Raw genomic sequence first — 14,034 nt, forward strand, 5'->3', positions numbered from 1 at the left:
TTGAGTATAATGTATATTAGGAAGTATAGGATAGACTAGGATTTGTTCCTTTCTTGTCTTGTACTTCAATTTGGTCATTGTACTCCTATATATATGCCGACGAGGCTCAAACAATACATCAATCGATTCCATCAAATCCCTCTCTCCTTTCTAACAAAAAAAATATGGACCCGTTTGACAAGTTGGGTTGGGCCATGGAGAACGAGCATGGTCAAATCTGCGTGCTTTCTCCTCCCCTTCCTTCCTTCCTTCCTTCTTTTCATCTTCCTATAATCCTAAACAATCATCGCATTCACACCCACCCATCATATCGGCGTATGTATATATCGGAGCAGAGCAACCAACCCGTGGAAAGCATGTCAAGCATGGCGACCACCACCATACTGCTGCTGCTCATCGCGCTGCCTTTGCTGGCGGCAGCGGCCTCGGCTCAGCTTGTGGCGCAGCCGGGGTGTCGCGGCAGGTGCGGCAACGTCAGCGTACCCTACCCCTTCGGCATCGGCGTCGGCTGCTTCCGCGACGACGGCCAGCCGGGCTTCCAGCTCGACTGCAATAACTCCGGCCCCGGCCGGCCGCCGCGCCTCACCGTAGTCGGCTACGACTACCACCTCGCCGCGCTGTCCCTCGAAGGCGAGGCCCGGACCTACCTCAGGGCCACGCGCCACTGCTACAACTCCACGGGGGAACTCGTCGATAGGGTTACGGAGTACATGTCCGTCTCCGGCACCCCCTACCTCTTCTCGTCCACCAAGAACCGCCTCGTCACGCTCGGCTGCCCCAGCCTCGGCTACTTCAACGACGGCAGAGGCTTCTACGTCAGCGGCTGCACGTCCGTGTGCCGGCCGTCCCAGTACGCCCTGCCGGGCTCGTGCACCGGCGTCGGCTGCTGCCAGAGCGCCATACCCAACGGCGCCGACTACTGGGAGTCGACCCTTTTTAACTTCTCGCCGGGGCAGCAGGACACCGTCGTCTTCAACACCAACCCCACCTCGTGCCGCTATGTGTTCCTCGTCGAGACCAAGTGGTTCGACGGTCAAACCTCCCACAATTTCGTCAACCGCACCAACGACTTCACCGTGCCGCTCATGCTCGACTGGGCCGTCCGGAACGTCGGCAACTGCAGCGCCGCCAGGCGCAACGCCACCGACTTCGCCTGCAAGAGCGCGGGCAGCCGGTGCTTCGACGCCACCAATGGCCCTGGGTACCGGTGCAGCTGCCCCAAGGGCTACGACGGCAACCCTTACCTTGACGGCGGATGCGCAGGTACACATCCTGATTCCTGACACGGTCGAGTCACACGACACCAACATTTTATTGTAAATGTAGTAGTGTTACGTTACTTCAGGAGGGGAACGTTTGGTTCCTGGATACATATGTACCTTGTATACGGAAAAATAATTAGCAATTCAACAAAAAGTCAAAATTTTCTGAAAATATTTTTATAATAAACTTGACCTTTCATTGTACTAGTGAGAAAAGTTTCATAAAAAGAAAATTTGTTTTTGACTTCTTTTCAAAAAAGACAAATTATCGGTCAAAATAGCATGAATAGTGACCTATAATAGCAAATAAATTTTGTCTTTTTCGTTGTGAAGTCAACATTGGATTTTTTTTGTGAAAATTTATATACTAGTGCGCAAGTAAGTCAAGTTTAATCTAAAAATACTTTTGAACTAATTTAACTTTTTGTTTAATTATTTAAAAAAATCTCCATATAGGATGTATATAATGCGGGAGCCGAAGGGTATTTTCCTACTTCTGTACTTCTATTACTATATTTGTGATGATCATTTGTCTGACCAAATGATGTTGAAATTGCTCTGCAAACTGAAGATATCGACGAGTGCCGTCGGAAAGACGAATACCTGTGCTACGGTGAGTGCACAAACACGCCGGGAAACTATACTTGCGAATGCCCTCCAGGTACGAGTGGAGATGCCTACAGGGAGAGCGGCTGCCGGGCAAATGACAAGTTCACCTTGGCTCTCAAAATTGTTACAGGTACACACACGGATCTTGGGTCGTCTCGTGACATATTACACATATTTCATTTGTTCTTGATATTAACATATTTATTTTATCCAAAATTATCATTGGTCCTCCACGGGAATCTAAACTAACAATTGAGTATGCGATGTGTCATATCCAGGAGTTAGCGTCGGGGTGTTTTTGTCACTATTCACGTGCTTCTGGGTCTACCTAGGACATCAGAAGCGGAAGCTCATCAAGGCAAAGCAAAGCTTCTTCGAGCACAACGGAGGCGTCATCCTACAGCAGCAGATGTGTTCCTACAGTGGCGCCGCTGGGGGAGGCAGTGGTGGGTTCAAGATATACTCAGAAGAGGAGCTCAGGAAGGCGACCAACAATTTCGCCGCTGATCAGATCCTCGGTCGCGGCGGCCACGGCATTGTGTATAGAGGTGTTCTCGAGGACAGTACCATAGTGGCTATAAAGAAGTCCAAGATGATGGAGGAAACCGAGACCAAGGAGTTCGCAAGGGAGATGTTCATACTCTCCCAGATCAACCACCGAAACGTCGTCAAGCTACACGGATGTTGCCTTGAGGTGGAGGTGCCAATGCTGGTCTACGAGTACGTCTCCAACGGCACCCTCTACCACTACATCCATGGCGGCAAGGGCCTCGAATCCAATACGGCACTCGACACCCGTCTACGGATAGCGGCAGAGTCGGCAGAGGCTTTATCGTATATGCACTCATCGGCTTCGCCCCCGATCCTTCACGGCGATGTCAAGACGGCTAACATCTTGCTCGACGGCAACCTCACCGCCAAAGTTGCGGACTTTGGGGCGTCGAAACTGGCGCCTAGTGATGAAGCCGAGATTGCGACATTGGTGCAAGGCACCTGCGGATACCTGGACCCGGAGTACCTCATGACATGCCAACTGACTGACAAGAGTGACGTGTATAGCTTTGGTGTCGTTCTATTGGAGCTTCTGACAGGAAAGAAGGTGATCTGCTTCGATGGGCCAGAGCAGGGCAAGAGCCTCGTGTCCCGATTCACGACAGCCATGAAAACCAACCGACACGATGAGGTCCTTGATAGCCGGGTGAGGAAGGAGATGGGCTCCAAGGCATTGGAAGAAGTCACACATCTTGTGATGCGATGTGTGAGCATGAGTGGGGAGGAGCGACCAGCAATGAAGGAAGTTGCCGAGAGGCTAGATGCATTGAGGAGGTACCAGCAGAACCCATGGGGTCAGGCTGGTGCCGGAGGTCTGGAGGAGGGGCAAAGCTTGCATGGCAGGGAGCAACAACGTGATGTGACTTATAAGTTTATACCTCAAGATGTGCTTGATGTTGAAGAGGGCAGTACATACACATTTAGCATGTAGATTCATCTATTGTTGTTCGTGACCCTTTTGCAATGTGTGACTCAAATGTGTGATTGAGTTGGGGTGGCTAGCTGGATCATTTGACTGAGGTGCATATTCTTCACCCCAGATCCTTAATAACATTTCCAGTGTTACCTGGGGATATGGTGTGTTTGTTTGAATGTTTTTTCCTCTAAATTCCCAACTTATCAAAGTGTGCTTCACTTGCAGGTGTTGACGAGTGTCTTGATACAAAAATATGTTGAGACCGCAATATCATCGGGGACTTTATTTGTTGCGCTCTGAAACGAAATATGATCCAGAGAAAATGTAGTGCACCTCATCCAAACAAAATAATCTCAATATAGGTATATATATACATGGCGCCTATATACATACCTTTCTATTTATATTAGATGATATATATAAAAATGGGAACTTATGGGGTGGACACTTACACATTTTGTACACAGGTGTTACCATTGGATTATGTGCTGCCTTGGCAACGCCACTTGTTGGTTTGAGTGGGGTATTGTTTTTCTATAGATGGAAAAGAGGTATAAGAAAACAACAACGCAAGATGTACTTCCATAAAAACCAGGGCCTTCTTGAAAGTGCTTAGTATCCATGTGTGTTTTTGTTAATTAATCACAATATCTATGAACTAATGTTTTCAATTGAGAATTTGAAGAAAAGTTTCATATGCAATGCATGAAGAATATTGGATGAATTGATGCAAGTCGTCAATGTGTGTGTAAAGATATGTTGCAAGATTTGATGGATTTGGACTAAAGACAATGAGTAGACCCACGCACCACGCAGACGAAGCGCCCCATCTCCAGCTCGTAGCTCACCATAAGGGACGCCTTCAAGTGACGCCTCGTCGTCGACATGCCGCTGCAACACCATCACTACACTTCATCACCAAGGTCTTCATCAACATGGTATTCACCAACATCTTTGTTGACACAAAATTGCTGCCTTGTCCACAAGATGGACATCTCTAGCGTCCTCTGACATACTTTTCTGCATGGCACGCTATCGATGACGGCAAATACTGCGACACGACAACATCATCGACCACGTCATCCATGCCTGCATCGACACGACATCACTATAGTGATGACCCCTACATGGCAACAATGTCCTGGAAAAACCGATGTGTGCTTCATGGGTTTTCCCCGGTGTTAGCAAAATTGACGGATTCATCGACGACGTCACCCTATGACATCTACAAGGTGCATAGTCCATGACGAGAACACCATCAGAGATCTGCAAGGTGCACCATCCACGACTACAGCTCCATCATAGTGCATTTTTTGTGCCTCGGGCTTTGTGTGACTTCGTCCATGGCGACTACATCATCGATCGCGGCTACGTCATCATGACCAGATAGCTCGACATTGACATCAAGGACTATGTCTATAGCTACACATCGGCAACAACTCAAGTCAACAGCATCCACGCAACTCCCCTGTGACTGGCGGGGAGGGGGGCACAGAGGAGAAGACAAGGAAGGCACTAGAAGGGGTCACAATCACCGTCCTAGGTGCCGACCCATCAGACATTAGAGGCATAATTGATGATGGTGAAGCGGAGAATATGATAGAAACGCAAGGCTTCAAATTCACTCACAATCTTGTCAAGCTACGACCAAGGGAGGGTGTTAGAAGTACAATTGAGTTCGGTTTGAGTTAAGGAAAGATAGGGATAGTATTGGTTTAAATCATACATTACTTCTCTTGTGCTCCAAGTCTCTTCCACCATTGTACCCTATATATACCTCTACGAAGGTTGGATAGGTACATTGTAGAAATATTCAGGGTTTCTCTATTTTTCACCTAAGGAACATTGTAGGTTATTACAGTAACTTGCATTGTTCATTTGTCACTTTTTCAAAATTTCTATTGTTTAGCGAACACGCTAAAGACAAAAAGAAAATGTTGAACTGTGACAATCTTGTCAAGCTGAACATTAGTAAGCAGATGTTTTAGACATGGTGACATGGCTAAGTGGCAATATGCAATTGAATATTGATCCACTTGACTACTTTCCGCGAGCACGCCATGGAAGACCAGCCAAGTCGAACCCGCTTTCCTCAACATTGCTGCTTTCTCCCGGTTCATGCATCTCCCTCCTTCCTTCTTCCAATAATGCTACTCCATCTCGAAAATGCATAAGAACACTCGGCGACTCACCTCTATGATATCTCACCATTAAAGAAGCATAGGGATCTGTGTCATTATATTAGTTTGGGTGTATTCTTTAGTTTAGGATGATGAATTTTTTTCTTTAAGAGAAGTATATGGTTGTATCCTTCTGCACACTCTTAATGATCTCTGAGGATAATAAATGCGTTATTGTGGGTGTCTTGAATGACATGTGACAGTGGTCCCACATGCATGCAGATTTTGTTGAGCCCCACGTTTACACCACATCTAATAATATTTAGTTTGTCTGACTAGTGAATAATTAATAAGATTTTTTTAAACAAGTATGTTTTTACCAAGTTTTTAAGAATCATTTCAACTTTTGAAAAATATGTTTAATAGATTTAAATCATTTTCAAGATTTAGGAAATGTGGAACCAAGTTTTGTCAAATTATCTTTCTTCTATAAAAACTGAGAATCTCATTCTGAGAAAATAGAAGTAAATAGTGGGTTTCACGGTTATAAGATTTTTATTCTTGGAATAGTCATGGTAAATTCCACGAAACTATGTCTTTCTTGGGAAATCAAAATTTTACTATACTAACTCCTGGGAAATTATGTAAGAATATTGAGAGATTTTCGTTATATTTCTTGTCGTTTGTTTTTACTAAAAACACAAAAACTTCATGATAGTAATTCTAAGAAATTTCATTACACTCATCTCAGGACTTTTCCTTTTGTAAAATATGTGTTATTATTAGTCACATTGGTTGTCGGTTTTGTACCGTGCATTTCACGCGGCCACAGGTCATAATGCACCATACAAATTTATTTGTATTACCACCACATCCACTTTCATCACCTACTTTTTCACACACCAACATTTAAATCGGACACTGTTTCACACCCTACAATCAATCCGATGTCCAAAAGTCGTCCATGGAGTCTTTGTTTTGGAAACTTTACAGACCAATTAACACTATGGACCCACCACACTGCCATATATTGAATGACAATGGCCAGGTACAAACTGTTCCGGTGTACACATTGGCCGGGTATTCACATGTAAGAAATCATTACGTCAAAGGATGCACGCATCCCCAGCGAACACGGGGGCGGACGTGATTTCAGTGTGTTGCGTCGCCGAGTGCTCCTAATCCGCTTCCCTCATCTAAATTACTTGTCGCCATTTTAGTATACTTTTTGGGCAAGTCGATTTTCTATCAGAACTGATTTACATTAATTTGGATCAGTTGATTTTTTTTTAAAAAAATTAGTCCATGATGCATTGGATGCTTGGTTGTTAATCGATCATGCAAGCCAACCACATATAGGCCTGATAGGCAAATTGAGTTGGGCTAGTTTGTTACTTGGCTAAATAAGCCTATACTAGTGATTTATTTTTTTTGCAAAAAAGGTGCTTTCTAAAAAGTAATAGATTAGTGACATCGGTATTACCCCTACAAAAGTAAAATAAAAATCAAAAAATGAACTAAAAGCTAAAACAAAATAAATAAAACGTTTTCTATGGAGGAATGAATTCATGGCATTGGTATTACACATTCAGAAGTAAGAAAACAAAAATAATAAATTTTCTAAAAAGAATGAAACCCTTTAAGAAGAAAGAAAATGAAAAAGAAAAACCTTTAAAAACTTGCACACAACTTTGCAATAAATTGCAATTTTTGAAATATGCAAAGAATAAGCATATAATAGTGCAATTTTCGCATACTATAATTTACACACATATTATTTAGGACTTTTACTTATACTTGCACACACAAAAAAAGAAATGCATTTCTAAGAAGGAATGAATTAGTGGCATTGATGTACTCTTTTAGAGGAAAGAAAGTGAAAATAAATAAATAAAATAATTATAAAATTTGCACGCAATTTACAAAAAAGTTGTATTTTTTTATACTCCCTCTATTCCAAAATACAGCGCTTCCTCTATCCCCGTGCTTCAACTTTGACCATAAATTTAACCACTACCACTGAATTCGTGTTCAAAAGAACTTTTCAATTATATAATTTTTTCTCCCGCCGCGGTCGGTCTCGTTGGTTAAATTTATGGTCAAAGTTGGACCTCGAAAAACGCGGGCGCACTATATTTTGGAATGGAGGGAGTAATATGCAAGAATAAGCATATAATAGTGTAATTTCGCAAAAAACATGTTTACTAAGAAGTAATGAATTAGTGACATGCTAAAATTGGTATTACCCTTTAAGAAGAAAGAAAATGAATAAATATAACAAACTCAAAATAGTTAAATTTCCTAAGGAAGAATAAATTAGTGGCATTGGAATTACCAATTATGAACAAAGAAAAAGGGGAACAAAATTTGAAACAAATAGTGACATAATTTGCACAAAATATGCATAAAATTTGCGATTTTTAAAAACATGCAAGGATAAGCATATAAAAGTTGATTTTTTGCAAAACAAAACTAAGAACAAATGAATTAGTGACATTGGTATTACCTTAAAATAGAGTGAAAGTGAAATAAAAACTTAAACAATATAAAAATAATAAAGTTTCTAAAAGAGAATGAACTAGTGGTGTTGATATTTCCTTTAATAATAAATAAAATAAAATAAATAAAAACTTACACCAAAATTGCACTTTTTGTAGTATGCAAAGAATAATCATATAATAGTACAATTTTAGCACATATTATATAGTATTTGTATGTTTATATTTACACTCACCAAGCATCCTATAAATACCGACAAAATAAAAAATAAAAACCAATTAATAAAGAAAAGGAAAAACACATAAAAACAGAAAAAAAACAAAGGAGATATAAGAAGGCTGAGCACTGGAATGGGCTTCGGCCCATTAAAGAATTGACTGACCCAAATCTGTGCTCAGTCAAAAATAAAAAGGTCAACACAAACACACAGATTAACCCAGAAAAAAAAAACAACACGGAACTTAACGCAGAAATCTATGGCCCAAAAATTGAGTGACCCAAAATTAATTTTCAGCCGACTTACATATAGCTAAAGTGATACTTTTTTTATCAACAATATCACCTTTTAAGGTTATTTTAGTGTACCTTTAATATAAAATTATACTAAATCAGCGACAATTGACATGAGTAGGAGACCACTTCTCAGCCTAGGCTCATCTGCACCCTCGTTGAAGAAAAAAATCAAAATAAATACTAGAAAATTCAAAAAATTACAAATTTTTTGCATGTTAGATAATTTGATGCGTGGGGCCCGTTCTAATTTTCAAATCATTTAGATATCTGAGCAACTCTCGGCAAAGAAGACAAATTCAAGGTTTGTAAAAAAGGTTACTGTTTATGCACTGTTCTGACCCGATTTGCCTTTTTTGTTGAGAGCTACTTAGATGTCCAAACGATCTGAAAATTGGAGCTGACCTCGCGCAATAAATTTTCTACAATTCAATATTTTTGAATTTTTTGTGATTTTTTTCTAACCGGATGCAGATGAGCCTGGGCACCGAAACGCCGCACTCAGAGTATACTCCCTTCATTCTAATACAAGTCTTTCTAGAGATTTTAACATGGACTACATATATAGATATATATAAACATATTTTAGAGTGTAGATTCATTCATTTTCATCGGTATATAGTCCATATTCAAATCTCTAAAAAGATTTATATTTTGTAACCGAGGGAGTAGTTAATTACTCCTGTTGGCAAGACCGGTGGTCATGCGGTTACGCAAATCATACTCACATCTACCATCGGTCCATCTCCATCGTCCACACAGCTCACGTGACCGCGTAAGTATATATCGGAGCAGAGCAACGAACTAGAGAAGAACATGTACTGCTTCTCCTGATCGGTGTTGCATTTGCTGGCGGTGGCGTCAGCTCAGCGCGTGGCGCTGCCGGGGTGCCGGGACAGGTGCGGCAACATCACGGTCCCCAGCCCTTTGGCATCGGCGCCGGCTGCTACTGCGACGACCGACTCCGGGGCTTCCAGCTCGAGTGCGACGACGACACCGTCCACGCCCCACCGTCTTCGGCCGCTACAACCGCGTCGCAGGCCTCTCCTCGGCAGCGCCTACCTCTTCTCGTCCACCGAGAACCGTCTGGTGGCGCTCGGCTGCCCTAACCTCGGTTTCTTCGTCGACGCAGCCGGATACTACGTCATCGGCTGCATGTCCGTGTGCCGGCCATCCTGGTACGCCCTGCCGGGCCTGTGCACCGGCGTCGGGTGCTGCCAGAGCGCGATACCGCCCGGGATCAGCTTCTTCGAGCCGCACCAGCGCAAATTCCCGCCGCACCAGGACGACAATCCCACCTTCATCAGCAACGCCATGTCGTGCCACTACGTGTTCCTCGTCGACACTGAGTGGTTCACGTACAGCGACCTTGTCTTCCTCAACCACACCGACGACTTCGACATGCCCGTCGTGCTCGACTGGGCCGTGCGGAACGTCGGCAACTGCAGCGCCGCCAGGCGCAACGCCACCGACTTCGCCTGCCGGAGCGCGCACAGCGAGTGCTTTGACGCCGACAACGGCCCCGGGTACCGGTGCAACTGCTCCAGGGGCTACGACGGCAACCCCTACCTCGACGGTGGATGCACAGGTGCACACCCTCCTGATTCCTGAATCAATTCTAAAGTGCAACTGCTCTGTTACGTAGGTTGCGATTTGCCTGGTCAAATGTTCAAATCACTTTGCAAACTGAAGACATCGACGACTGCCAACTGAAAGACGAATACTCGTGCTATGGGGTCTGCACGAACTCGCAGGGAAGTTACACTTGCCAATGCCCTCCCGGGACAAGTGGAGATGCCACCAGGAAGGATGGCTGCCGGCAGAAGGACAAGTTCACATTAGCTCTGAAGGTCGTTACAGGTAACACATTCCACTTATCTAGTTGATTCGTCCTGCAAATTCTTTTGGGCGATCCTTTTGAAGAATAATGTTCTTTCCGGGAATCTAAACTAATAATCAAGTATGCAATTTGGCATATCCAGGAGTGAGCGTGGGGGTGTTCTTGTCAGTGTTCATGTGCTCCTGGCTCTACCTGGGGCTACAGAAGAGAAAACTCATCAAGGCAAAGCAGAGCTTCTTCAAGCACAACGGAGGCGTCATCCTGCAGCAGCAGACGCGTGGGGCTGCCGGGGGAGGCGGTGGCGGGTTCAAAATATTCTAAGAAGAGGAGCTCAAGAAGGCGACAAACAACTTCACCGCCGACCAGATCCTCGGTCTCGGTGGCCACGACATTGTGTACAGAGGTGTCCTGGAGGACAATACTGTAGTGGGCGGCCATCAAGAAGTCCAAGATGATGGAGGCCACCGAGACCAAGGAGTTTGCGAGGGAGATGCTCATCCTCTCCCAGATCAACCACCGGAACATCGTCAAACTGCACGGCTGCTGCCTCGAGGTGGAGGTGCCGATGCTTGTCTATGAGTACGTCTCCAACGGAACTCTGTACCACTACATCCATGGCGGCGAGGGCCTCGACATCAACAAGGCACTCGACACCCGCCTTCGGATAGCAGCAGAGTCTGCCGAGGCCCTGTCATATATGCACTCGTCGGCCTCGCCCCCAATCGTCCACGACGATGTCAAGACGGCCAACATCCTGCTCGACGGCAGCCTCGCCGCCAAAGTCTCTGACGTCGGGGCGTCGAAGCTACAACCAAGTGATGAGGCTGAGATTGCAACACTGGTGCAAGGGACCTGCGGGTATCTGGACCCGGAGTACCTCATGGCATGCCAGCTCACAGACAAGAGTGACATCTATAGCTTTGGTGTTGTTCTGCTTGAACTCTTGACAGGGAAGAAGGTGTTGTGCTTTGATGGGCCAGAGGAGGACAGGAGCCTCGTCTCCCGATTCACGATGGCCGTGAAAGCCGACCAGCACGACGAGCTCCTTGATGACCAGGTGAGAACAAAGATGGGCCCAGAGGCGTTGGAAGAAGTAACGCACCTTGTGATGCATTGTGTGAGCATGATCAGGGAGGAGCGTCCATCAATGAAGGAGGTTGCTGAGAAACTGGAGGCTCTAAGGAGGTACCAACGACACCCATGGTGCCGATCCGAAGGAGGGGCAAAGCTTGCTTGGCGAAGAGCAACAACATGATACGTTCAGACCGCAAGATGTTCTTGATCTTGAAGAGGGTAGTACATATACTTTTAGCTTGTAGCAAAAAAAAAATGCTAGAGCTTTCAATTTGTAGATTATTCCAATGTTTGGTGGGGACTCGTTTTAAAGTTGGACACAAATGTGTAAAATCTTATGGATGAAACAGCAGAAATGTAAATTAATTCAATTAGAAAATAATTTTTTTTGCGAGAACAGAAGAGCATGTTGATTAACAAAAGAGAAATGCAACTGAAATAACAAATAGAAATGTTCCAAACAAAAAAAGACAGTTGTAGCGGATGTGCTCCTCGGAAGTAACATAACGGGCCCAAAATCGCGCGAGGCCATATGTCAATGTGCGCAGCCCAAGGCCAATCCTTTGGTCTGGACAAAAGCGAGTGCATGCACATTGATACTCTATGTCTTATCTTTAGCGAGATCGAAGCCGAGCTCGTCTACAGGGTGCCAGTAGTGGGCCGGTTTATTGACCTTGTGGTTTCATCACGTTTGACGTCAAACACATGTTTATTATTATTATTATTATTATGAAAATTCTAAATACTTATATTATTAAAGGAATAATTTAGTTAATTTTTTAAAAGTGTTCATCGCTAAAAAAAATTTCATGCATCATAAAAAATGTCTGCTCAACTTTTGGAAAATGTTTACACAACTCAAAAATGTATGTTACTTTCTTTAAAATGGTCACACGTTTAAAAAGTATATACATGACATTCTGCAAAATGTTATGCATTATAAAAATGTTCTTGCAATTCAAAAAATGTTTCATACCATATGTTATATTTAAATTTGTTCACATGTTTCAAAAATATGTTTGTGACATGTAAAAAATAATCTTTATATATTGTAGAAAGTGTTCGCAGAGTTGAAAAAAATCATCTCGTTCATTAAAATATTTCAAGGTGTATTTGAAAAATATTTAACACATATTCATCAAAATTTTAAAAACATGTATTTGAGAAAATGTTAATCATGTATTGTTTTTGCCATGTGTTAATATGTATTTGGAAAATGTTAAATGATATAAAGCATGTTTTAGATGTATACTAAAAATGTACAATTTGTGTGAAAAAAGTAGACATGAAATCATATGTTTGAAAAATAATATCATAAACGTGTACAAAGAGATGTTCTTATGTATATGAAAATTGTACACTGTGTACGAAAAAATTACACGTGTTGAAAAAAGAAAAATCTACCTACTATAAAGAGAGGTGATATTCTTGGTTCGTCATTTTTCACATGACGATTTTGCCCCTCCAGCAAATTACATATTACGTCCGAACTGACACTACCGCTTCGTTTCTATCTAAATAAAATTGCGCCCTCAATATTCTCTCTGATCAGCACGGTCCCACGTCGGCTCCTCGACGACGTTGTGTTTCATGTGGCTATGCTGGGATACCCTTCGTTCTGAACTGCTTCGAGCCGTACCAACGGAACTTCCCGCCAGGGCAGAATGGCGGTTCTGATCTCGCCTTCATCATCAACACCACGTCGTGCCACTACGTGTTCCTCGTCGAGCTTGATTGGTTCAGCTACAGCGACCATGTGTTCCTCAACCGCACGGACGACTTCAATGTGTCGGTCGTGCTCAGCTGGGCCATGTGGAGCGTCGGAAACTGCAGCACCGCCAGCCGCAATGCCACAGACTTCGCCTACCGGAGTGCACGCAGCGAGTGCTTCAACGTCACCAATGGCCCCAAGTACCGGTGCAGCTGCTCCTAGGGCTACGAAGGCAACATGTACCTCGACGATGGATGCATAAGTACACATGATTCCCGAGACGAGTCACACAACGTCGTAAAAAAATATACAACTTTTACAGTAGTTGGCATTTTTTGGAGCCGTTCGTTTGTCTCGATCTAACGGCGCATACATACGTAGTACTCAAAAGTACGCGGATGAAAGTACTCGAAAGTACTATTAGTCTAGGGGCATTTTAGTCCTAGGAAATATATGACAAGGTGGGGCCCTCTCGTCCAATGCAAAACCGCCGCCCCTCTCCTCCAATGCAAAACCGCCGCCCCTCTCGTCCAATGCAAAGCCGCCGCCGTGCTCCTTCCCCTCCTCCATCACCATTGCAACCGCGGCCATCTCCTAGCCTTCTCCTCCTTCTCGCGGCCGCAACTTTGCTCTTCTCATCTTCCACATCCACCCCCCCTCTTCCATCCACGCAAGATCCTCGATGGAGCAGCAGATCGAGCACATCGGCGGCAGCGAGACGCCGACTTCGTGGAGATCGCCGGCGGCGAGAACGCCGACTTCATGGAGATCGCCGGCGGCGACCAGGTCAAGATGGCCAGGTTGACGGAGATCCGTTCTTGGTTTCACAACATATTGCAGATGAACTGGACGGCAATGGCCACTTTGAAGCAAATGACGAGGAGGGAGAGGGCAAAGCTTCCCCCCCCACCCGCACAACCGATGCACAAGGTCGAGATCCT

General features: G+C 44.2%; 2 protein-coding genes across 2 annotated transcripts; both read left to right on the forward strand.

Moving 5' to 3' along the window:
- Positions 1-318: 318 nt before the first annotated feature.
- LOC123142114 (wall-associated receptor kinase 2) lies at positions 319-3,471 on the forward strand. The gene is made up of 3 exons (XM_044561128.1): positions 319-1,263; positions 1,834-2,001; positions 2,150-3,471. Exons 1-3 carry the CDS (start codon positions 357-359, stop codon positions 3,352-3,354), a joined length of 2,280 nt encoding a protein of 759 aa, XP_044417063.1. The 5' UTR covers positions 319-356; the 3' UTR covers positions 3,355-3,471.
- A 6,152-nt stretch (positions 3,472-9,623) lies between these two features.
- Positions 9,624-13,315, forward strand: LOC123142115 (wall-associated receptor kinase 2-like). The gene is made up of 5 exons (XM_044561130.1): positions 9,624-10,056; positions 10,161-10,318; positions 10,736-11,493; positions 12,001-12,061; positions 12,935-13,315. Exons 1-5 carry the CDS (start codon positions 9,624-9,626, stop codon positions 13,313-13,315), a joined length of 1,791 nt encoding a protein of 596 aa, XP_044417065.1.
- The last annotated feature ends 719 nt before the right edge of the window (positions 13,316-14,034 follow it).

The sequence above is a fragment of the Triticum aestivum genome, chromosome 6D (genome assembly GCF_018294505.1).
Source record: "Triticum aestivum cultivar Chinese Spring chromosome 6D, IWGSC CS RefSeq v2.1, whole genome shotgun sequence".
Lineage (NCBI taxonomy): Eukaryota > Viridiplantae > Streptophyta > Magnoliopsida > Poales > Poaceae > Triticum > Triticum aestivum.

Coding starts and splice junctions, on each gene's coding strand:
- LOC123142114 (XM_044561128.1), top strand. CDS start 357: ATGTCAAGCATGGCGACCACCACCATACTGCTGCTGCTCATCGCGCTG. Junction 1,264..1,833: donor CCTTGACGGCGGATGCGCAG/GTACACATCCTG, acceptor TGCAAACTGAAG/ATATCGACGAGTGCCGTCGG. Junction 2,002..2,149: donor GGCTCTCAAAATTGTTACAG/GTACACACACGG, acceptor TGTCATATCCAG/GAGTTAGCGTCGGGGTGTTT.
- LOC123142115 (XM_044561130.1), top strand. CDS start 9,624: ATGTCCGTGTGCCGGCCATCCTGGTACGCCCTGCCGGGCCTGTGCACC. Junction 10,057..10,160: donor CCTCGACGGTGGATGCACAG/GTGCACACCCTC, acceptor TGCAAACTGAAG/ACATCGACGACTGCCAACTG. Junction 12,062..12,934: donor GCCGGTTTATTGACCTTGTG/GTTTCATCACGT, acceptor CTCTCTGATCAG/CACGGTCCCACGTCGGCTCC.